Genomic DNA, 26,172 nt, shown 5'->3' with positions numbered 1-26,172 from the left:
GTCCAGGCCAGGCTGCGCAAGTGAGCTCCGCCTCCACTGTCACCACGTCATGCGCACCCACATACAATCCCATAGGATAGCAATAGCCGGGCCAGCCATTTAAGTAATTGGTTGATTTAGCCACCCGGCCCTGAGTTCAGTAGAGTGGTCCTAGGGATTCAAAATTCTGCTGCCCCTTAAAAATCTGCTGCCCTAGGCACCGGCCTTGTTGGCCTATGCCTTAATACGCCCCTGATACACACACATACACACATAAAGTGCTAATTGTTGCCGGGGTACTTGAAAAAACAGCATAATAAAACTATTATTCCCATGAGACAAAACAATATGCATTTGAATGCATGACTTTTTGAGGATTGTCATTCTTCTTCAAGAATAGAAGTACATAGCAAAACAGTGATATGCATTTTGTGTCTTGAAGGAAGTGGATTACCCTCAAAACACCACATGGTAAACTGTTGGTTTAAACACCCTGAGTCCAAATTACTTTGTCCCATTAAAGTGATACATAGTGTATATATTTATTTTTCTTAGTATTCGTTTAAAAATGTAACCTCTTTTCCATTAGAGCATACTGAGGTAGGCTTAGGACCATGTCTTGATTATTGTCTTGCAACAATGTTTGTAACACAAGTGACGTGCATACTCCTCAGTGACCTATGTAAATTTAACAAAAGACTTAAATCCTGATTTTTTTTTTTTAATGTATTTATCTGATTCATGAAAGTTTTGATTTCATGTCTCTTTTTAACAAATCAAAGTACCAAACCAATTTTCTTCAAATGTTAAAGGGAATGAAACCTCAATTTCCCTTCATAATTCAGATAGAGCATTTATACAATCCTTTGTTGAAAAGGATACCATAGGTAGGCTCAGGAGCTGGTATCTAGCTGCTGATTGGTGGCTGCACATATATGCTTCTTGTCATAGGTTTACTGCTGTGTTCAGCTAGCTCCCAGTAGTGCATTGCTGCAACCTTCAATATAGGATACAGAGAGAACGAAGCAAAAAGTGATAATTGAAGTACATTGGAAAGTTGTTTAATAATGTATTTTCTATCTGAATAATGAAATAAATGTGTCATGTCCCTTTAAGGATTTGTATTATATGCCTATCCAAGATAAATTGCAGGCACCATTTTTTTTTAATGCAAGAGTTGTGTTTGAAAAATGTATTTTTAACAAGGAAATCATTTATTGTTATTGTTATTATTATTATTAGTTATTTGTAGACCGCCAACAGATTCCGCAGCACTATAAACAAAGGCGGAGTACAACAAAACAATTATAGGGATCAAATGGGTAGAGGGCCCTGCCAAGAGTTGCACTGTTGTAGTCAGCTCTTAAGAAGGTGATCTACAAACAGCTGGACTCTTAGGCTTACATGCTAAGGGGGTTCAGGGGATAGCAATGGAGGAGAGGAACTGGTATTAGGAAAGGTTAGCGTAGGTTGTATGCGTCCCTGAACAGTAGAGTCTTTAGGGAGCACTTGAAGCTTTTAAAACTAGAAGAGTCTTGTGGGGCGAGGCAGAGAGTTCCACAAGATGGGAGCCAGTCTGGAGAAGTCCTGTAGATGGGAGTGTGATGAGGTGACGAGAGGAGGAGAGTAGGAGGTCATGAGCAGAGCGAAGGGGACGGGAGGTAGAGTATCTGGAGACAAGGTCTGAGATATAGGGGGGAGCAGTGCAGTTGAGGGCTTTGTATGTCAGAATGAAAATTTTGTGTTTGATCCTAGAGGCAAGAGGAAGCCAGTGAATGGCTTGGCAGAAAGGTGCAGCAGATGAAGAGTGACGTGTAAGGAAGATGAGTCTGGCAGAGGCATTCATTATGGATTGTAAAGGAGCTAGGCGGCAGGTGGGGAGACCAGAGAGGACAGAGTTGCAGTAATCGAGGCGGGAAAGAATGAGAGAGTGGATTAGAATCTTAGTTGTGTCTTGTGTAAGGAAGTGTCTAATTTTAGAGATGTTTTTACGGTGGATGCGGCAGGCTTTAGCCAAGGACTGAATGTGAGGAGTGAAAGAAAGATCTGAGTCAAATGTGACCCCGACACATCGGGCATGCGGGGTAGGGGTAATGATGGAAAGATCACAAAGTCCGGAGCTGCAGTTTAAAACTTCTGTTTATTTATTATTTTCTTGAAAGCGGTTACATGCACATATATACAGACATGACCTTAGTGTACAAAGCTTACGCTTTCTGACCTCCCTCTCACTACTGGGCTATTTAAGAGGATTAAAATCATCTGATTCGCTAAGGTTCTATGTTTGTTTTAACTGTTTAATTGCTGTATTGTCTAGCCACAAAACAACAGGGCTTCATAGCCCTACATCCTGAACAGGGCTATACATAAGACAAAAGCAATACACATAACGCACTTTATACAGTAAGATGCAACATTTGTAATTTAAAGAAAGAGCCACCCATAATAGACCTAAGCCCTATTTGCATATGTGATATTCAATTAGTAGTAAACAATACAATTATTCACACCATATCATCTTTAATGTCGGTAGTAATTAAATTTGGATTGTAATACTACACCATTGGGCTTTCCTAGTATTCAAAACATTATTTTATATACAAACCATGTATTCCATACTAACTTGTTAAGCAAACTTAAAGCTGCTCGCTATATTCAAATAGCTATTCCCTAAACTCATCCGCTATAAGGCCACAACATTAGTTTAAGAAAATATAAAAACCCACTACTTTACAAAAACAGATGTTTGTGTGAATGTAAAAATGACCCTCATTTTTACATAAAGAGAAGGGCTATTATTTTACATAGTGGGGCTAAATCCAATCAACTTGAACCATTGCCCATATAACATATACAGATTCCTACCTGTCTCATAAAACTTTCCCAAACAAAACAAAACAAAAAACCATAAAAACATAATTGTATGTGTTATGCATTGTGTCTTTTATATGTTTTGGGAGGCGGAAACTGAGTTAATCAAATATATCCCGGATTTGTTACAGACTGCTTCTAGGGTTGTCAACTTAAAATAATTCCAAAAGTTCTTACTAATTCCAAAAATTAATGAGATCATAGGATGAATTCAATCCTGTCGGATACCTAGTCTGTAGGTGAAAGATCCAGAACACCTCCCTCTTGGCCAGTGCTTGGTCCCTATCTCCCCCTCGTTGTTTGGTAGTAACTATTTCAATAATGGTCCATTTAAAGCTATTTGCTTGTTTAATGTGGACCATATTGAAATGTTGAACCAAGGGGGTGGTCAAGACACCGGCCTTAATGTCCGAGAGGTGTTCCCTGATGCGTATACGTGTCTCTCTAGATGTCATATCTACATATTGAAGGTGACAGTCTACACAACCAGCTAGGTATATGGTATATCTGCTCCTACAATTCATGCACCTGCTATGCTTGTATGTCTTGTTTGTAGCCTCGCTTTTGAAACCCTCACCAACTGTGACATGTTCACAGGCTTTGCATGTGTGATTACTACATCCATATACACCCTTGAAGCGTAACCAAGAGCTTTGGTCATCCGTTCGCAAACTTTTAAAGCCACGACAGGGCTGTGTCACAGATGCCGAAGGATTGGAGCAAAAGAGGGTGGTCAACAGTGTCAAAGGCTGCGGACAGATCAAGGAGTATAAGCAGAGAGAAGTGGCCTTTTGATTGTGCTGTAAGTAGGTCCTTGGCAACCTTAACAATTGCTGTCTCTGTGGAGTGATGGGGACGAAATCCAGATTGCAGTGGGACAAGGAGGGAGTTTATTGTAAGGAAATGGGATAGGCGTGCATAAACTAGTTTTTCAAGAAGCTTTGATGCAAGAGGGAGGAGGGAAATAGGGCGGTAGTTGGATGGGGAGGTAGGATCAAGGGAAGGTTTTTTGAGGATAGGTGTGACCAGTGCATGGTTCAGTGATGAGGAAACTATACCGGTCCTGAGGGAGAGATTGAAAGTGTGTGTGAGTATAGGGGTAAGGTAGCAGAAAGGGAGGAGAGTAGCTGTGAGCAGTGACGTGCAGTGAGGTCAGAAGCTGGTGAGGTAGATATGATACGCCAGAGAAACACATGTACAGAGGACCGCATGTACCCCCAACAGGGCAGGTTTAAATGATAGCTGAACCAGTGCACAGGTGACATAATCAGGTGATGGGTGAGAGCAAGTTATTAACCACTGAGTTACTGATCAGCTAATTACTTCACCTGTGCACTGATTCTGCTATAATGAAAACCTGGCCTGTTGGGGGTACTTGAGGACCATTGTTGAGAAACACTGCACTAAAGCACCAGCTCATCGGAAATGTATTGATTACCTGGAGAATAAAGCACACATACTCTGCTCACTGACACCCACACACACTCTGCTCACATACACACTCACACAATTCTGTGGCACAGTGCCAGTTACTAAGCAATTAGAATGATACACAATCTCTTCTCTACTCACTACTGTATTGTAAAAATAGAAATAATTTACCATACAAGTTTTACACAAAGGACAAGTTATCAATACTGTCAGCTGACTTTCCAAACGATTTTACATAAGAAACACATGGCATGAGAACCTGTATATTATACAATATTAGTTTGCAGTGAAAGTGATTATCAGAATAAAACATATTCAGCAATAATACTTTCAACACATTTCACAAAAATGCTGATTCCCATAACAAGTGCCATACTCTGTATAAAGTATAGGATTTTAGGTATTTTTAGTATTATCATTCGTATTATTAATTATAATATTTTCACATTCAAGTGGCACACAATTGTGATGAATCTAGTTTCTGAAGGTCTTTGCAAAAATAAATAAATAAATAATAATAATAAAAAAGCAATCTTGCTGATGTACATATGCTTTATAGACCGGGGCTTGTTTAACCCAATTGTGCTATTTTTAAAATGATTCTATATACATATATCTATATTAACATTCATCCATAGTGCATACAGTTGTGCTCCTGCCTCTCCAAATTTCTGATTGGTCTCTAAGGTGATACAATTATTTCCAGCTTTGTTATAGACTAGAATCAAGAACCTGTTTGTCTGGAAAAGGATATGATATATAATATTAATTGCACAATGATTTAAAATAAAAAATTTTGTAACAACAGTTTTTAAATTACTTCCAGTATTTTCCTATTTTTTTTACTAAATACTTATATATTTATTTTTATCATACATTTACTTTTTCATATCTTTAAACCCTATTGTTTTTTGCTACATACTACTTTCCCCATCAAACACATGCTGTGTCTCATATTAAGTGCATATTACTTTGAAAATATAAATTGCTTTCATTTTTGTAAGTATGTAATTATACAACCTTTCAAGAAATTATGTGTATGCAATAGAGTACTTGTTTGCTATTTAAATTAGAAAGGGTGTGGAGAAAAATAACTCACACAGCTAAACTAAATGTATTTTTAGAACTCTTTTTGTTTGAAACATATAAATTTAAATAAAAACATATGAAATAAACGGCATTCCTTTTTAAGCCAGATTTATTTAATGCAATTATGTCATTTGTTTGACAGTTTCTGGCCAAATGGTTCAACAACTTTGTAAAGATAATACACTTTTTTTTATTTTTTATTATAAAACACTGCAATGTACACCGATATTTAAAAAGTGTATGATGAATCCCAAGACAAATAGTGCTCAGAACTATAAATCAAGGAAACCAGCCCTGGCTTCTATATTAGCAATTATTCTATATATTTTTTATACACATGCATTCTTGCATTGGTTCTACATCATAGTTGAATTTTGATATTGCAGCAAATTTGGCAACCCAGACTTATTTTATGAACTGCAGTGGCCAATTAATCTATTGCTGATAATGTAAAATCATTTTTTACCCAAAATGAGTCAATACATATTATATGAAGAAAACATGACTTTTAGATTGACAGTGGAAGTACACACATCATCTTTAGATATACAGAAAACTTGTAACACACAAACACTACACACAATGAGATGCACACAAGTGATTTAAGACCCTCAAGTCCACACATGGATCACAATGTTCTTTTAGTCCTAGTGGAGCAACAGCAACAATTTAAATCCACGGTTCTTCAGAAAGTGGGTGGATTAAGGGGGAAAGAGAACTGCATGTATATTACTATATAAAATAAAATATGTGTGTCCTTGGTATTAATGCGAAGAGGATCATAGGGGCAGCTCTCAGGTGCCAAGTTGCCCACTACAGGTGAACACTCCCATAACTTGTGGGTTCATTTTTCTGTCCTTCAGACACAGTCAGTGCTCAACATTATTGGTGTTATGGTTTCAAATAGTTATTAAAGTATGTTGGTCCTCCCCTGGTTGATAGGGCCTTCCCTTAATTTGTACTGCACATTTACCATCACATGAAAAGTTTATTTGGGAAAAAGTCCTCCACAGGCAGAAAAGATCAGTGAATATACAGGACAACCATTTTTATATTCTTGTTTACACTAATATGCAGTGTTAACCTTTCAGCACCCTGTTTTCCCTGCAGTCTGAAATTTGTGTTTCCAGGTTGTCTACATGATATTCGTCTGAATAACCACCTTCTGCCATTGGAAGGCAAAGGCAATGAGCACAGCTTTATTATCAGCATGCAGGGTGTAAGCCTAGGCTGCCATTTTGATGTTTGCAGAAACAATCCATGCCAAAGTCATCTGAATTGCATTGCTTTATGGAGAAAGCATGAATGCAGCTAGCCTTACAGTCACACATGGGTATCGCTTACCTTTGCTGGCGGCAGATGCACAGTAAGAAATCCTGTACTGTGTAGATGCAGCTAAGGACCATGCTTGTCAGTCGGCTGCGGCACCTATACACCGCTCTCGCACTTCATTGGTCAGCGCCGCTTCTCACATAACCAAAGTACAACTGTACAGCAGCCTGAGCCAAGTTACTTTAAAACCACAAACTATTACTAACTGGCACCATTACAACAGGTTCCGTGACAAGAAAGAACCTTCCTCCTATAAATGATTAATTAAGTAGAACTGGATGTGTTTAAAGAGATAAAGTTAAGTACCGGTCAGTCACAGTAATGAGGGACACGCAGTGGCAGCATGCACACTCGCACAGTGTTATGAAACAGTTTATGGGGAACACAGCTCTTTATGAAACACAAGCTTGAAGCTTCACATTCCTATCTCTATAATAGCAAGAGCAAGTCAAGAGCATTATTGTTTTAGTATTATAGACACGCACCTGCCTCTGAAATAAGATCAACAGACATTAGCAGCTAAGTGTAACCCTCGGTGTAAATCAAAAGCTTATTGCCCCTGTGCACTATCATGGTAGATATTTAATCACTGGCAATTTAATGTCCCGGATACAATTACCTCATTCCCAGTAGTAAATGTTCCTCAAAGTCAACTGAGTACTAGTGACTGTGTCTTCAACGCATCTCTCACTCCAAGTCCGCGCCACCTGATCTCCCTCCCACCCGCTGCAACAGACACAGTCCTACCCACTGACTAGTAGTCACTCACTGTCAGTGAAACAGTAGACTGGGACCACGCGGCACGCTGATTGGCTGAGACGAGGCAGGCAGGGCTGAGAGGGCTCCTGAGGCTGCCATAGACTAGCCTCTATTGGGAGCGTTATGGGTCGCGAAGAGGAGACATTAAATGTTAGTCGCCACTGGGTGTCAGTCTCCTGCGGCCCATACAAACAAATACAATCATATTGCGCAACGGAAGGGCTCACAGCCTGTACCTACTTGCGTAATATGATTTGTATTTGTTGAGAATGCGACAGTCAATGTAATAAAAAAAAAAAGATAGCTGAGTGAGTGGCAGGGGGGTCACTAATTAATACAAATTTTTTTTTTTATAAAAAATTAAACATTATTTTTTTTTTATTATTAAAAATGTATTGGTTGGTGTAATTACACACATAGGACAGGTCTGCCTCCTATGACAGCACGTCACTGGCTGTGAGGGGATAGGGTCAAGGGGACAGGTAGTGAGGTGAGAGCGCAGTATAAGTGTCGAAACTTCTTCCTCAGTAACAGGGGAGAATGAGCTAAGTTTAAGGTTATGTGGGTTGTGGTTGATTGAGAGCATTTGAGGGGGTGAGAGAATTGAATTATGTTGAGAACTGATTTCATTTCTGATGGAGTCGATTTTGTTATTGAAGTTGCTGGCAAAGTCTTGAGCTGACAGAGAAGTTGTATTAGGATGTGGGGGAGGGCGGAGAAGGGTAAGTGGAGAACAAACGTTTTGGGTTTGAAGAAAGATTAGAGATAAGAGTAGAGAAGTAGTGTTGCTTATGGAAATTAAGGGCAGAATAGTAGGAGTTCAAGATAAATTTGTAATGTTGAAAATCACTGAACTCCTAGATTTTCTCCAGTGCCGCTCAGCAGTATGGGAACATCTGCGTAGGTATCGTATCAGAGGAGTATGCCAGGGCTGAGGATGAGTGTTTGATTTCCGAGCTATGGTAAGAGGGGCGAGATTGTCAAGGACGGATGTAAGGGTGGAATTATAGTAGCAGATTGTTCAGGGCAGGAAAAGGAGGAGAAGGATGAGATGAGAGGTTTGAGGGAATTAGAAAGCTGTTGTTGATCTAATGACATAATGCTTCTGTGAAGTTTGGTGTGAGGAGCAGAAGGAGGGAGAGTTGTAGGGAGGGATGATATGTTGCAAGTAAGGAGATGGTGGTCAGAAAGAGGAAGTTTGTGAAGTTTGAGAGAGTGCATCGATAGCTAAAGATCAGGTCAAGGGAGTGACCATCTTTGTGAGTGGGAGAATCAGTCCATTGTGACAAACCGAAAGAGGAAGTGAGTTGCAGAAGTTGTTTAGCAGATGAGGCAGTGGGATTGTCAAGAGGGATGTTGAAGTCACCAAGAAGGAGGCAAGGGGTGTCTGAGGAAAGGAAATATGGTAGCCAGGCAGCCAAGTGATCTAGAAATTGAGTTGAGGAGCCAGGAGGACAGTATATGACTGCAACACGTATAGAAAGAGGAGAGAATAAGCAAATCATGTGTGTTTCGAATGAGGAAAATGTGAGGTAAGAGATGGGATGTATTTGTTGAAAGGTGCAACGAGAGGAAAGTAAAATACCTACACCACCTCCTTGTCTATTACCAGACCTAGGAATGTGGCTGAAGTGGAGACCCCCATGTGACAGAGCAGCAGTGGATGCTGTGTCTAGGGGAGAGAGCATGGTTTCTGTTAGGGCCAGAAGGTTGAGGGAGTGGGAGATAAAGAGGTTCCAGAGCGAGAGTTCCAGAATGCACAAGTGAAAGAGGTAGTGGCTTTTGATGCAAGAGGAATGTGAGTAAGGTTGTCAGAGTTTTGTTTTTTGAGTCTGTGGGACGGTACACATGGATGTGCACGGCTAGGCAGTTGTTGGGGACCAGGATTAGGGGAGATGTCACCAGCAGTTAGTAAAAGCAAGAGGGAGAGTGACTTGAGATGAGATACAGATTTGCAGTAATGAGAGTGCTTTTGAGACAAGGTGCAGGGGGGAGAGAGAGTGTTTAGGAATAGGTAAAGTTCGTGAGTACAAAAGTAAGGTGAGTTTAAGAGAGATGGGCTAATGAACAGTGCAGGTGGAGAGGGAGAAGAAATAATTGAATAATGTAATTTGTTATAGAGACAAAAGGCAGCAAAAAGGAATAAGAAGATATTAGGCATTTTTACAAAAGAGGGAACCAGTTAAAGGGACAGTCTAGGCCAAAATAAACTTTCATGATTCAGATAGAGCATGTAATTTTAAACAATTTTCCAATTTACTTTTATCACCAATTTTGCTTTGTTCTCTTGGTATTCTTAGTTGAAAGCTTAACCTAGGAGGTTCATATGCTAATTTCTTAGACCTTGAAGCCCACCTCTTTCAGAATGCATTTTAACAGTTTTTCACCACTAGAGGGTGTTAGTTCACGTATTTCATATAGATAACTTCTCGTGTACGAGCACAGTGTTATCTGGGAGCAGGCACTGATTGGCTAGACTGCAAGTCTGTCAAAAGAACTGAAGAAAGGGGCAGTTTGCAGAGGCTTAGATACAAGATAATCACAGAGGTTAAAAGTATATTATTATAAATGTGTTAGTTATGCAAAACTGGGAAATGGGTAATAAAGGGATTATCTATCTTTTAAAACAATAAAAATTCTGGTGTAGACTGTCCCTTTAAAAACAGGAGCACTTTCATTCAGCAAAGTTTATAAAGCAACCGTTTTTGATTAAAAACTTGCCTTTGTTTTTTTTCAGCCAGAGCAGCTTCCCCCACCCGGAGATCCTCTCTTCACATGTCATGAATGACTAAACCGGCTTCCTCCAATCACGGCTTTCCCCCCAGGGGAGTCATTGCCTGCGGCCATGATGTGTTTGGAGGAAGCTGGATTAGTCATGACGTGTGAAGAGAGGATCTCCGGGTGGGGGAAGCTGCTCTGGCTGAAAAAAAACAAAGGTAAGTTTTTAATCAAAAACGGTTGCTTTATAAACTTTGCTGAATGAAAGTGCCCCTGTTTTTTCTGGCTGTAAAAAAAACAAAAACGTTAATAGTATTTTTTAAAACCGGGCTTTCATTCATTAAATTTTACCTTCACTTTAAGTACTGGCAGAAAGTCTGCCAGTGCTAAAATTATATATATATATATATATATATATATATATATATATATATATATATATATATATATATATATCTATATCTATCTATATCAAATCCCCCTGTGTGTGTGTGTATATATATATATATATATATATCTATATCAAATCCCCCTGTGTGTGTGTGTATATATATATATATATATATCTATAACAAATCCCCCTGTGTGTGTGTATATATATATATATATATATATATATATATATATATATATAACAAATCCCCCTGTGTGTGTGTATATATATATATATATATAACAAATCCCCCTGTGTGTGTATATATATATATATAACAAATCCCCCTGTGTGTGTATATATATATATATATAACAAATCCCCCTGTGTGTGTATATATATATATATAACAAATCCCCCTGTGTGTGTGTGTATATATATATATATATATATATATATATATATATATATAACAAATCCCCCTGTGTGTGTATATATATATATATATATATATATATAACAAATCCCCCTGTGTGTGTATATATATATATATATAACAAATCCCCCTGTGTGTGTATATATATATATATATATATATATATAACAAATCCCCCTGTGTGTGTATATATATATATATATATATATATATATATATATATATATATATATATATTGAGCAATTTAATTTAGTATGTTAAAATTAAGTCCTGCATTTTTTGTAATGATTTTTCCCAATGTCTCAATTCTAATGTCTAGTTAATTGCCATGTGATGCTCACTCCTTATCAATACTTGCTATAACTCTAAAATTTATAGTTTTCTTATGTCAGTTTTAACCCCCTCCAAATTTTATTGTTTGTTTACTTAACTCATCTCACCCTGACCAGATTTTAACATTCCAATTGGCCTTACCTTGATTAGCAATTAAGTAAATTTAGTGGACTCAGCTGACTGCCCTACCTGTATATATTGCAGACTAGCTTGGGGAAGTGCATTGCACAGGGGTGAGTGCATTGGTTACAGGGCTGTGTACTTTTTAACAATAGCATATGTTCACATTTTCCAAGTGAGGCATTATATAAGTGAGGCATTATATAAGTGAGGCATTATATAAGTGAGGCATTATATAAGTGAGGCATTATATAAGTGAGGCATTATATAAGTGAGGCATTATATAAGTGAGGCATTATATAAGTGAGGCATTATATAAGTGAGGCATTATATAAGTGAGGCATTATATAAGTGAGGCATTAATTTTTAAGAATTATACAAGAATTGGACAAGGATTGGGCAAGGGGCAAGATACAAGGCAAGTACTCTTGTATTACTATGTTTTATGTATATCATTGTATCCTTTTGCAAGTGCTGCTGTAACACTGTGTCTTATGTGTTTACTTGGTTCCCACTTTCAGAATAATGCTCAATATCTTCATACTCCTTTTTGCTACCTCTTGTCTCTACAACAAACTACATTACTCACTTACTCCTTCTCCCTCTCCACCTGCACTGTTCATTAGCCCATCTCTCTTATACTCACCTTACTTTTGTACTCATGAACTCTACTTATTCCTAAATACTCTCTCTCCCCCCTGCACTTCAGTTAAACAGTCTCATTACTGCAAATCTGCTTCTCATCTCATGTCACTCTCCCTCTTGCTCATACTAGCTGCTGGCGACATTTCCCCTAATCCTGGTCCCTCACAACCTCCTAACCTTTCACATACTTGTGTGCTTTTCAATAGACTTCATAAACTAAACTCTGGTAACCTTAATCACATTCCTCTTGCATCTAAAAACCCCTCCCACTTCACTTGTGCACACTGGAACTCTCGCTCTGTTTGCAACAAGCTAACTTCTATCCATGATCTCTTTATCTCCCACTCTCTTAACCTTCTGGCTCTTACAGAAACCTGGCTCTCTACTTCAGACACATCATCCACTGCTGCACTGTCACATGGGGGTCTCCATTTAAGCCACACTCCTAGGTCTGGCAATAGACAAGGAGGTGGTGTCGGTATTTTACTTTCCTCTCGTTGCACCTTCCAACAAATACAGCCCTTCTCTTCACTCACATTTTCTTCATTTGAAGCACACATGATTCGGCTATTCTCTCCCCTCTCTATACGTGTTGCAGTCATATACCGCCCCCCTGGCTCCACAACTCAATTTTTAGATCACTTTGCTGCCTGGCTTCCTTATTTCCTTTCCTCAGACACCCCTGCCCTCATTCTTGGCGACTTCAACATCCCCCTTAACAATACCACTGCCTCATCTGCTAAACAACTTCTGCAACTCACTTCCTCTTTCGGCCTATCACAATGGACTGATTCTCCCACTCACAAAGACGGTCACTCCCTTGACCTGATCTTTAGCTATCGATGCACTCTCTCAAACTTCTCTAACTCCCCTTTTCCTCTTTCTGACCACCATCTCCTTACCTGCAACATATCATCCCTTCCTACAACTCTCCCACCTTCTACTCCTCACACCAAACTTCACAGAAGCATTAGGTCTTTAGATCAGCAACAACTTGCTAATTCCCTTCAACCGCTCCTCTCATCCTTCTCCTCCTTTTCCTGCCCTGAACAATCTATCCGCCACTATAATTCCACCCTTATATCCGTCCTTGACAATCTCGCCCCTCTTACCACTGCTAGGAAATCAGACACTCATCCCCAGCCCTGGCATACTCCTCTGACACTGTACCTACGCAGATGTTCCCGTACTGCTGAACGGCATTGGAGAAAATCACGGAGTTCAGCTGATTTTCTTAATTACAAATTCATCTTGAACTCCTACTACTCTGCCCTTAATCTCCACAAGCAACACTACTTCTCTACTCTTATCTCTAATCTTTCTTCAAACCCAAAACGTCTGTTCTCCACTTTCAATACTCTCCTCCGCCCTCCTCCACTTCCTAATACAACTTCTCTGTTAGCTCAAGACTTTGCCAGTCACTTCACTAACAAAATTGATTCCATCAGACATGAAATCAGTTCTCAACACAATTCCATTCTCTCCCCCCCTCAAATACTCTCGCTCAACCACAACCCTCATAACCTGAAACTTAGTTCATTCTCCCCTGTTACTGAGGACGAAGTTTCAGCACTTATACTGCGCTCTCACCTCACTACCTGTCCCCTTGACCCTATCCCCTCACAGCTGCTCCCCTCTCTCTCTGCTACCCTTACCCCTATACTAACACACATTTTCAACCTCTCCCTCAGCACTGGTACATTTCCCTCATCAATGAAACATGCACTGGTCACACCTATCCTCAAAAAACCTTCCCTTGATCCTACCTCCCCATCCAACTACCGCCCAATTTCCCTCCTCCCTCTTGCTTCAAAGCTTCTCGAAAAACTAGTATATGCACGCCTATCCCATTTCCTTACGTTAAACTCCCTTCTTGACCCGCTGCAATCTGGATTTCGTCCCTATCACTCCACAGAGACGGCTATTGTTAAGGTCACCAACGACCTACTTACAGCTAAATCAAAAGGCCACTTCTCTCTGCTTATCCTCCTTGATCTGTCTGCAGCCTTTGACACTGTCGACCACCGTCTTTTGCTCCAAACCCTCCAATCCTTCGGCATCTGTGACACAGCCCTTTCATGGCTCTCTTCCTACCTGTCAAACCGTACCTTCAGTGTAGCCTTCTCTGGGGCCTCCTCTGCCCCGTCACCACTTTCTGTTGGAGTACCGCAAGGCTCTGTCCTCGGTCCCCTTCTCTTCTCAATCTATACGTCATCACTAGGTTCCCTAATTAAGTCCCACGGTTTCCAATATCATTTGTATGCCGATGACACCCAAATCTACTTCTCTGCACCAGAACTATCTCCTTCCTTGCTAACCCGTGTCACTAACTGTCTTTCTCACATCTCTTCCTGGATGTCCTCTCACTACCTCTATAACTGTCGACAACTCCATCATTACCCCATTACCCCTACCCCGCATGCCCGATGTCTCGGGGTCACATTTGACTCAGATCTTTCCTTCACTCCTCACATTCAGTCCTTGGCTACAGCCTGCCGCTTCCACCTTAAAAACATCTCTAAAATTAGACACTTCCTTACACAAGACACAACTAAGATTTTAATCCACTCTCTCATTCTTTCCCGCCTTGATTACTGCAACTCTGTCCTCTCTGGTCTCCCCACCTGCCGCCTAGCTCCTTTACAATCCATAATGAATGCCTCTGCCAGACTCATCTTCCTTACACGTCGCTCTTCATCTGCTGCGCCTCTCTGCCAATCCCTTCACTGGCTTCCTCTTGCCTCTAGGATCAAACACAAAACTCTCACTCTTACATACAAAGCCCTCAACTGCCCTGCTCCCCCCTACATCTCAGACCTTGTCTCCAGATACTCTCCCTCCCGTCCCCTTCGCTCTGCTCATGACCTCCTACTCTCCTCCTCTCTTGTCGCCTCATCACACTCCCGTTTACAGGACTTCTCCAGACTGGCTCCCATCTTGTGGAACTCTCTGCCTCGCTCCACAAGACTCTCTTCTAGTTTTAAAAGCTTCAAGTGCTCCCTAAAGACTCTACTGTTCAGGGACGCATACAACCTACGCTAACCTTTCCTAATACCAGTTCCTCTCCTCCACTGCAATCCCCTGAACCCTCTTAGCATGTAAGCCTAAAAGTCCAGCTGTTTGTAGATCACCTTCTTAAGAGCTGACTACAACAGTGCAACTCTTGGCAGGGCCCTCTACCCTATAATTGTTTTGTTGTACTCCCCCTTTGTTTATAGCGCTGCGGAATCTGTTGGCGCTCTACAAATAACTGATAATAATAATAATAATATATATATATATATATATATATATATATATCTCCCTCATCTCATTTTATGCTGGGGTTAGGTTCTTTGAAATGAAGACTTTAAATGCTAAACAGCATTATAAACCTAATAAAATAATCACACAACACAGAATATATAATTAAACTAAGTTAAATGAACAAACATTTGCTAAACAGCATTATAAACCTAATAAAATAATCACACAACACAGACTTCACTTGCATTTTTCTGCAAACAGTTCTTTCTATGCCTTTCCAATCTGGACTGATTTATAGACAGGAAGATCTTGTTCCTTTTGAAATCTGCTCGATAGCTCAGGTCTGGTTAAACTGATTAATTTCAGCTTGCTTGGCTTTGCTGCAACACAAGCGGACAGCTCCACCTACTGGCTATTTTAATAAATGCACTGCTTCTCAATTCTCATTTTAAAAAGCATGAACAATAATCATAAAGAAACGTCTTAGACGTTTCTTTCTGATTATTGTTAATGCTTTTTAAAATGGACCATTAAACTTGGATGTTTTATTCAGAGCTCCAGACTATTTTGCCTTTTTTTTTTCTATCTATTTGATTTCCCCCTTTTTGAAATATCTGGGACTATATTTTGGAACATTATTCAAATTGCCTATATTTGCCTGAGGCAGTTCAAACTGTTCATGCAGCTCAAGTGTAGGAGCGGAGATCCCTGGTTATCCACTTCAGGACGGCAGAGTGGTAGTGAATACGTCACGGACGTGTTGGGCGGCTTGCACATCTGCAATCACAGATGGAATGAGGACAAGGCTGTTTTCCCCTGATTCAACAAGCGCGGCGGTGGCCGTGCTGTTTGGATGTCTAAGAGGGCTGAGCCATTTCCCGTGTACCTGTGTCTTCTGCAGCCGTGAGTCTCGTACTTCCCCTGTATAGGAGTAGAGGTATTTCCTGTGCCCACCAAAAAGCTTTGCCTTTTGCCCTACTGAGCTCTACAACCGGGTGGTCCTGATCGCACATCTTAGAATTGTCATCTTATGCTCCAAAGAAGAGCGCACAGTCTGTGATTTCTCTTTTTCTTGTGTATATATATATATATATATATATATATATATATATATATTATATGTTGTACCGATACTAGTATCGGTGCCGATACCAAGTATTTGCATGAGTACTTGTACTCATGCAAATGCACCAATACTTAAAGCGATACTTAAATTGATACCTCCACTTCCTACCTATACGTTATCTTGTGGAGTTTTTTCAAACTGCTTATTTCCATTTCATTTTAAGCTGTAGTGGAGACTCAACTGAAAATGGTTCACTTCTGTTCTGCCAATACAAATTGCTGTTGTATTGCATTATTGTAAGAGAGATCACTGTACCTCGTTCAGACAAACCCCTGAAATACTGGGCAGTTAATAAACTGAGATTTCCAGCTCTGGCTAAAATGGCCCAAAATTATCTTTCTGCCCCATGCAGTATTGCTGAAAGTGAAAGACTGTTCAGCTTAGCATCAAACGACATTACTGATAGCAGAAACAGACGTATAGCTGAACATACAGAGATGCTGTTCCTTAAAAAGAACTTGCTACTAACTTTTGAAAAAATATTTTAATTTCTAGATTGCCTGTTATACTGCTAGTTCTTATTTTGCACAATTATGCTCAAAACATACTGTACTCTGAGGAACATCCTTAGCTTATATAATTGCAGGAAGAGTGTTTATAGAAAAAATTAAGTTAATTCATATGAACACACATCTTACAATAGGACTAGATTTAGATTATATTTAATATGTAAGCTTTACCAATGCTCTGTTCACATTTCCAACTCAATAGACTTTATGGAGTTGGACATGTAATGAGAGCATTGGTAAAGCTTACCAGTCAAATGTAAGCTAGCCCATAGTGTTCCCCATGTTTAAACAGTGCACTGGTATATTTTTTACTGTATTGCACTTTTGGTTGGTTGTGATATTACATTGGTTATTTACTGTTATTATTAATATATTTTAATGTAATATTTGCTTTGTGACAACAAAACTGTTTTATTATTTCATAATGTCTTTTGAGTTACAGTTCTTCATAATTATAAAGAAACTATCTTAAATCATTAGTCTGTATTGTGCTTGGGACACTGTCACATGACATAAAAAAGTATCGGTAATTGGTAGTGGCGAGTATTTTTAAAAAAGCATCGGTACTTGTACTCGGTCTTAAAAAAAATGGTATCGGTGCAACCCTAAAAAAATATCTCTCTTCTCCTTCTCTCTTCTCTCTCCTCTTTCTCTCTCTCTCCATGTTTTTGAGTAAGTGTTTACTTTAATATTTATATGTAAGCACACTTTTTTATGACTGACCACTCGCATTCAATATTGTTTTTATGGGCAGTCCGTCCGTGGCCGATGTATTCGCTAGTAGCTTTAGTCACAATCGTTATTTCCTTTCCTTATCACATATTTACACTTAGATTGGATGCGTCTATTACATATGTTTTGTACTTTATTCATATCCATTCTGATGCCCTTTGTTTCTCTTATGGGTGCTGGTAAGGTGTCTATGAGCACTAGTGAGCTTGGTTCCCTTTTGATAATATACTTAAAGGGACATTAAACACTAAATAAATGCTAGATAGAATGATGCATTCAAAGAAAAGATTAGTTTGAGAATAACATGTAGATGTATTTTGTTTTTTTTTATTGTAGCATGTACAAGAGAAATACAAAACAGGTGGTTCAAAGTTACATGCTAGTACATTTTGTAAGCTTTACAATGAAAAAGAGATACAATAAACTTATTAAACAGAACATTGCGTGTCTTGTCCTATATAATCATTTGTCAAATACCCCAGTCAGCTCTTCTCTAGTTAGTGAATACTCACTATATTTGTCGTGTTACTATTAGTCTGGGCGAACCCTGCGTGAAGGGCGTTTAGATGTCCTGGCTATATTCCTACCTCTGTTACCTGGACAAGGTATTCAGTGTGGTAAGGTGGCCATTAGGCCTAACTAAGGTGTGGGGACCAGTGTAGGCGGCGCTTTAAATTTGGCTGATACGTATTCCTCCCAACAGACAGATAGCAATGCATAAATATCTCTGCAATGGTGTGTTATATAAAAATATTCTTCCATTCGAATCGAATGGTGACATTCTTGTAGCCACTGGGCAATAGTTGGAACTGCAGTGCTTTTCCATTGCTTAGCAATGAGGATTTTAAAACTATTGCTTGTGATAGTAATAAGTTTGCGTTGTGAAGGAGAGAGGTTTTTTTTTTGGTATCTTATTAAATAGCCATAAACAGGGATCTAGTGGAAGTGTGATCACTATCAGTTTGGAGGTTTCCATCGAAATTGTGGACCATATTGGTGCAATTTTGGGACATTGCCACCATATGTGAGCCATATGAGCTACTAGACCACTACATCTCCAACAGTATACAGAGGGGAGCTTATATTTATTTTGCCGCATCTAGCTGGAGTCAAATACTATCTGTGAAGAGTCTTCAGATTCAGTTCTAAGTATTTACTAGAGATGGAGGATTTCTTCACAGATTGGAAAATCCAAGAGGCATCAACATGGGAAATGTTTAAATTTAATTCTTCATTCCATCTATCTATGTAATATGGTGTTGAGCCGAGTGTGGGCTGTTTCAACAATGAGTAAATAAGGGAGAGGATATATCTTGAGGGTGTGGTTTTGTGGCATAGGGATTCATATGGGATCAGCGGTCTAAGCATATTACGTTTCTGAGGGTGCGAGGATAGGTAAGTATAGCATTGGTGGTAAAAGAACCAGTTATTAAACATCACAGACAAGACTCACTAGTGGAGGATGGTTTTCTAACGGGTTATTTCCTAGGTGACACATCATCAGTGTTCTATCTAATGCTTTTATCATTCTCATTGGTACGTGAAGTCCCAGGGGACACTCAGTGTTATTAGTGATGTCAGTGGGGAGTATTTTGAGGAAATATTAAGGTATTTGACCAGAACTTTTCCCCAAATCGAAAAGGTCTCCTGTATGATGTGTGGGTTGGTGGAATAGGCAGAGCCCTCGGTGTCCAGCATTGGGCTCCTAGATATATAGAGTGAGCTATGTCATGTTTGAGTTTTACCCATAATTTAGTGTCGTAATTTGTGAACCAATCCACTAGAGATGTGTAGCCTTCCTATATGCTTCCAAGTCTGGTACTCCAAGACAACCGTTATTCAGGGTCTGACACATCATTTTCTTATTAATTCTATACTGTTCCACAAGAACTCAAATATTTTATTTTGTAGGGGAGATATGAAGGAAGGTAGGGGGATTGGGAGCGTTTGAAATAGGTAAAGGATTTTCTGTAGGATAATCATTTTAAAGCGGTTTATTCTTCCTATCCAAGTCATCTGTTTGCGTCTCCATGAAGACAGAGTGGCAATAATAGAGGTCTGTAAGGTGGTGTAATTAGCCGTTAACATTTCATCTATAGTAGGAGCTAGAAAAACACCCAAATATTTTAACAAGCGGTTCTGCCAGCGGAATGGACAGAGGTTCCGAACCATTTGTACATCGTCGTTGGACAGTGTGATAGTCAAAATCTCTGATTTATGTTTGTTTATAAGAAAGTTAGAGGCTCGATCGAACTCCTTAAGATGTCCTAATAAAATAGGATTAGATTGCTTTGGATTAGTTAAGTAGAATAGGACATGGTCCGCGTAAAGGGAAAGCTTATGTTGAGAGTTATTGACTTGAAGGCCTGGTATCTCCGTAAGTGATCGAATTTTCAGAGCTAGGGTCTCTATGGTACACGCAAATAATAGTAGGGACAGAGGGCATCCCTGTCTAGTCCCGTTATAAATAGAAAAAGGTGTCAGACAACCATTTACCGTATATTAGCTGTGGGGATGAGTACATGGCAAATACTCTGATACGGACGTGGGGCCTAAGCCCATTTTGAGCAGCACCGTTCTTAGAAACTGCCAACAGACACGGTCAAAGGCCTTTTCCGTGTCCGCTGACAAAATTGCCAAAGGTACCTGTTGAGTGGTGGCATAGTCAATTAAATCTATAGCACGGACAGTATTATCTCTCGCTTCTCTTGTCAATATGAATCCGACCTGATCCGCATGGATCAGCTCCGGAAGAAGGAGATTCAGCCTATTGGCCAACAGCTTTTCATTTATTTTTTTTGTTGGTATTCAACAAAGAAATGGGCCTATAGTTCTCTACTCTAAGGGGATCCTTACTCTCCCTAGGGATGAAAGTAATATGTGCTGTTAATGATTGGGTCAGTAACGGTTTTGAGTCAGAGATGGAGTTAAAAAGGGTTAGTAGGTGTGGAGACAAGGTGGGGGCGTATTTCTTATAATAGTAATTGGTAAACCCGTCTGGCCCAGGCGCCTTTATTTAATAACTAATTGCAATTCTTCACTGGTAAAAGGGTTATTCAGAGTGGCCTGTTGTTCGGCGGTGATTGTCGGGATGCCTATATCACGCAAAAAGGACTCAATGATGTTACTTTTAGTATTGTCAGCGATTTGTTCTTGGAGACCCCTCTGACTCGATAAATTGTATAAGGATTCATAATAACTACGAAAAGCCTCTGTAATATCTTTTGTAGAATAAGCTTTGGACTGGTCAGATTTCGTAATGGACAGGATATAGGATCTGGTAATTTTGCGTTTAAGTTTATGGGCAAAAACTCTACTACTCTTGTTATCCCCTTCATAGTATGTCTATTGTAGTTTAAGCGCCAATTGTTTACAGTCTTTATCAAGAAGAGAGTTTACTGTTTATTATCTCTCTGTGCTTGGTGTTGAGCTTTAAGGGGTTCGCCAGTCGGGTGGAGTATAAGTTGGGTTTCCAATTCAGTTAATGAGTCGAGCCGTTTTTAAGGGTGACTTGTTGCTGTTTACGATATTGTGCCCTAGTGCTAAGGAGTTCTCCCCTCATTGTCTCTTTCTTTATGTGCCTCCCATATAAGCCTAAAATCTGAAACTGTGCCCACGTTTAGTAAAAATAATTTCCTGTAATGCCTTTTCAAGTTTTCCATATATAGTGGGGGATCTAGGAGGTTATTATCCAATTTCCAAGAGTGGGAGGTCATTTGGGACTAGGGCCACTCGAGAAAGCAGTGGACCATTGAGTGGTCTGTCCATCCCGCTGGCTGGATTCCTGATCTATGGGCTGATGAAATACAAGTTACATCTAAGAAAATATAGTTGATTTGGAAGAATCGTGAATGAGGGAAGGAGAAAAATGTATATTGATGGTCATCTGGGTGCTGAACCCTCCACACGTCATGGACAGCTAAATATTTTATTGAATGTTTAATTCTATTTATTACTCTATGTGGGGCGGAGGATATCCCAGTCTTAATTATCCATCTGAGGGTTTAGGGAGATATTAAAGTCGCCGCCTATAAGAAGCAGACCTTTTTTTATTTCCAATACAGAGTTCCCAAGGAGTTTAAAAAACTTATCTTGATTACAATTAGGGGCATAAGCACATACCAGAGTCACCATGGTATTATATAATTTACCTACTAGAATAAGAAATATACCTTCATAATCTAACTGAGTCAATCAAGGGAAATGGTATGCCCCGCCTAATCAGTATGCCCACGCCATTAGTTTTGGTGCGGTTAGAATCGTAGTAGGCGTTCCCGAATTTGTACTGAAATATCTTGGGTTCCTTATTATGAAGGAAGTGGGTTTCCTGCATAAAGATTAAATCCCCTTTGTTATTATGAAGGTCTTTGATAGCTATACTCTGTTTATTTGGGTTATTGAGACCCTTAGCATTAATGGTAATTATGTTCAAGGAAGCGTTGGTCTGCGCCATTGGTGGGGTGGTCCGTAGGCGGTGGTGGTCAGGATTGTCAGTGACAAGAGAGTAATTGAGTGCAACATTGTGGCAATTACAAAAAGACAATAACACACACTGCAATGAAGAACAAACAAGACAAAAAACAATAACAATCATATTTCTAAATGAAGAAGTGGAAATGACTTAAAAAAAAAAAATAACCTTAGAGAGAATGAAAATCACTCCAATAGAACTGAGGGTCTGCAGAGTACTGGGACCCGAACCTTAACATTGTCTTACATATATAGAACAATCACAGCGGTACGTTAGTGTTAAATAGCTGCAGTTGCAACATATTGTGTGAAATACAAATTAACGTGTGGGGAAAAAAACACATTGCAGCTCTGGGCTACATTGCTACCTGGAAGGAGAGAAAATAAAAATAAAAAGCAGCAACAAACGATATCTCCACGCCCTGGGTGCATGGTACATGTTAACATTAGCTAGCGACTAGTAAAAGTGTTCTTAGGCAATATTATCAAAATAAGAGCATAGAAAGAATAATGATCAGAATCACAGTATGAAAACTTAGTGATCTCAGCCAACAAAGGCATCTGGGAAGAGTCAGGCCGTTCAAAGATTAGTTAATGTATTGTCCTTGCGTTTCTTAGCTTGGACCTTATGCCATTGTGTTCCTTGGGCTTTTTGGTATTTCACATCCTGTTGACTTGTAGAGCTGGGGGTGGAAGAGTCCAGCAATTGTGGTGGTTTCAAATTTAGTCTCAAGCCCTTTGAAATCTTCTTTAGGTCTTGAAGGCCTTTGTATACATAGGTGTGTCCCTTGTGGGTAATCACCAGACTAAACGGAAAATCCCACCTATACTTTTCTTGAAGAATTGTGGTAATGCATTTGGTGTCCCTACTCTTTTGTATAGTGCTGGGACAGAGGTCTGGAAAAATCTGTAGAGTGTGTTCCATGAAGGATATCTTCGAGGTCTGTCTCGCTTTAGTCCATATGTCCTACCTGTCCACAAACCTCAGGAATTTAAAAATAACATCTCTGGGGGGTGCGTTCGGCGGAGGAGGTGGACACAGCGCTCTGTGAGCTCTTTCCATTTCAAGAGGTGGGTAATCTGTATCCCCTTTGAGGTGTTGAAACAATTTCTGGAGGTAATACCGTAAATCTGCAGATTTAACGGATTCTGGGAAGTTGGAACGTCTGCTGCGGTTCTCCAGGTCTTCAAGTTTGCCTTGTAAGCTCTCTATTTGAGATGCTTGGACCGCAGCATGGGTTTCAAAGGCTCCAATCATATCACTCATAGTGGTTTGGGTATCCTCAACCTCCTCCACTCTGAATCCCAGATTGTTAATATCTTTGCGCATAGATGTTAATTCGGAGGTGATGAGGGTTTTTAGGGATGCAAAATCCTCTTTGGTAGGTAGATTGGCAATATCTTTGTAGTTGAGTGAGGTAGGCCGCAGTTCGGCAGGAATCTGCGTTATCATATGTGTCCCCAGTCGTATTTTCGGACTCTTGGATATTTTGTGTAGTATTTACAGCAGCCTCCGTTGTGTGAAAGAAGGTGCTGACTGAGATAAGAGCAGTAATCTGTGATTTAGCTGATTTTTCACTTTTATTCAAATGCCTGGCAGCCATGTCGTAGTAGTATTCAGTGGGTAATAATAACAGTGACCCAGGTCCCTGGGATGTTATATTTCTGAGACAGTAATACTTTTAAAATGGCACCCTGTAGCAGCCTGTATTGTAGATGGAGCAGCAGGTGAAGCTGTTGCTCTGTGCCCCTATTGCTGTAGTAAGCTCTCAGGATCGTTAGATATAGCACAGGGTATCATAGGACATGTGCACTGTGTCTTGTAAAAACGTAGGCCTGTACTATATAATGCTATAGGCTGCGTAGTGCCTCTGTGTTAAAGCCCCATGTGTTTTCTCTGTGTTCCCATATTTAATAGCCTTGACGGAGCATGTTAGGGCAGTGAGTGCTTAGGTGTAGCTATTGGTAATTTGTCTGCATCGATCTCGCCCCCAAAATTGCCTCCAGCGATATCCAGCTTTCGCTGTGTGTTCCATGTGCATGTCAAAATGGCGCTGTTGCTCTGTGAGGCCGTCAGGGCTTAGGCAGTAACGGGCTGTTTTGTAACCTGTGGCGGTTTCTTTTCTACATATCCACAGTGCTACTGTGTACTGGAGGGCTTCATTCACCTCCTGAAATAGAGGCTGATCATACCACTTATGCAGTGTCTGGTCTGTTCGTCTGCACAGAGCTGTTCTAAAATGCGGCCATTTGCCTGCACGGCCCAACTCCGCCCCCTGTAGATGTTGTTTTTTTTTTTTTTTTAAAGTTTAATTAGCTGTTTATATATTGGCAATGTAAGTTTTAGTGTCTATAAAACAATTGGAGCTGCCATGTTGTAACTTAGGTTACCTTCTCTGCTGTGGCCAATTAGGGACAGTTATAAATAGGTCACTAGAGTGTGCAGCCAATGGCTGTGTGGAATATAACTTCTGCACTTCCATTTTTAACAGGAACTGAAATACTTACAATTTCAGAATGGAATGACAGGAAAAGGAGACAAAATAAATAATGAAAGTATATTGCAGCCTTTTTTTTATGTATGCAATTTTTATAATTTTATATTACAATCTCAAAATGTTTAATGTCCCTTTTTAAAGGGACTGTCTACACCAGAATTTGTATTGTTTAAAAAGATAGATAATCCCTTTTATTACCCATTGTCTAGTTTTTGCATAACCAACACCGTTGTATAAATACACTTTTTACCTATGTGATTACCTTGTATCTAAGCCTCTGCAAACTGCCCCCTTATTTCAGTTATTTTGACACATCCATTTTAGCCAATCAGAACTGGCTCCCTGGATTTCCATGTGCGTGAGCACAGTGTTATCTATATGACACACATGAACTAACACGCTCTAGTGGTGAAAAACGGTCAAAATGCATTCAGATTAGAGTCGGCCTTCAAGGTCTAAGAAATTAGCATACAAACCTCCTAGGTTTATCTTTCAACTAAGAATACCTAGAGAACAAAGCAAAATTGGTGATACAAGTAAATTGGGAAATTGTTTAAAATGACATTCTCTGTCTGAATCATGAGAGTTTATTCTGGACTAGACGGTCCCTTTAAATATAGTCGCATTGATTTTTAGGCCAGATCTGACCCCACAGACCCTCTTTACTACCTCAGACCTTGAAAGCCTTCTCGACCACTTCAGACCTCAAGACCCTGTATCCCCTTACCCTAAAGTTTTGGGGGAGAAGTAGGCCACTGGGCCTGGCTCTCACAATCTGCCATGCAGAAATCTACACAGAGTAATAGTGTGAGCAAAACTATTTATCTTCATGTCACCTCCTCACAGGCTTGCCTCTGAGTAGTTTAGTACTGGCAGAATGGCTCTCTGCACTGTGGGCTTTTGAGTACATGCGCTCTCTAGTGGTTACATCAGTAGCATGTAGTGAAGGTCCAGCATGATTTCTTCAGTCACAGCCCTGTAACCTTTGCAACCCCAGAGACCCCTGTTAATATGGCTTTACATCCGCATCTGCTGCCTTCTTGGTCTTTCCACCTGATGGATATACTATGCACAAAGAGCGTTGTACATTTCTTATTTGTATATACTGTATACACACAGGCCAGCACAGATTATTTACTATTTGTCTTTCAATCATTTCATAAAATTGGACATTTCCTATAGTAAAGTATAATCTTTGTAGAAAACTTGTTAAAAGAATCAAATTATATTTTGGCAAAAGTACACTTTGTGGTTATACCCATACTTGAAAAGGACTAGACAAGTTGTATACGTATTTTAAGCTAAGGAAGGGTGTAATGCACTTATGCATGTTTTAACTTATATGTATACATTTTATCTATGGTTTCAGATGTGATATCTCTTTGTAATAAAGCTGACTCTGAAGATGTCCAGATGAGGGCGAGCGTTTCACGGTAAGTTTAAAAGGCGTTACAAGCCCATTTGTGGTAGTATCCTTTAACTTTTTTTACTCCTTAATTTCCCT

The 26,172-nt window shown here is 39.7% G+C and overlaps 1 protein-coding gene across 1 annotated transcript in view; it reads left to right on the top strand.

Moving 5' to 3' along the window:
* The window catches only part of LIMK2 (LIM domain kinase 2), a 212,189-nt gene that overhangs the window by 1,746 nt on the left and 184,271 nt on the right, over positions 1-26,172 (top strand). Inside the window, exon 2 of the mRNA XM_053699798.1 lies at positions 26,038-26,101. Within this exon, the coding sequence (XP_053555773.1) occupies positions 26,038-26,101 (64 nt within the window). The remainder of the gene's footprint in view (positions 1-26,037; positions 26,102-26,172) is intronic.

This window comes from Bombina bombina, chromosome 2, assembly GCF_027579735.1.
Source record: "Bombina bombina isolate aBomBom1 chromosome 2, aBomBom1.pri, whole genome shotgun sequence".
NCBI classification, from domain to species: Eukaryota; Metazoa; Chordata; class Amphibia; order Anura; family Bombinatoridae; genus Bombina; species Bombina bombina.
This window is presented reverse-complemented; position numbering and strand designations above follow the sequence as displayed.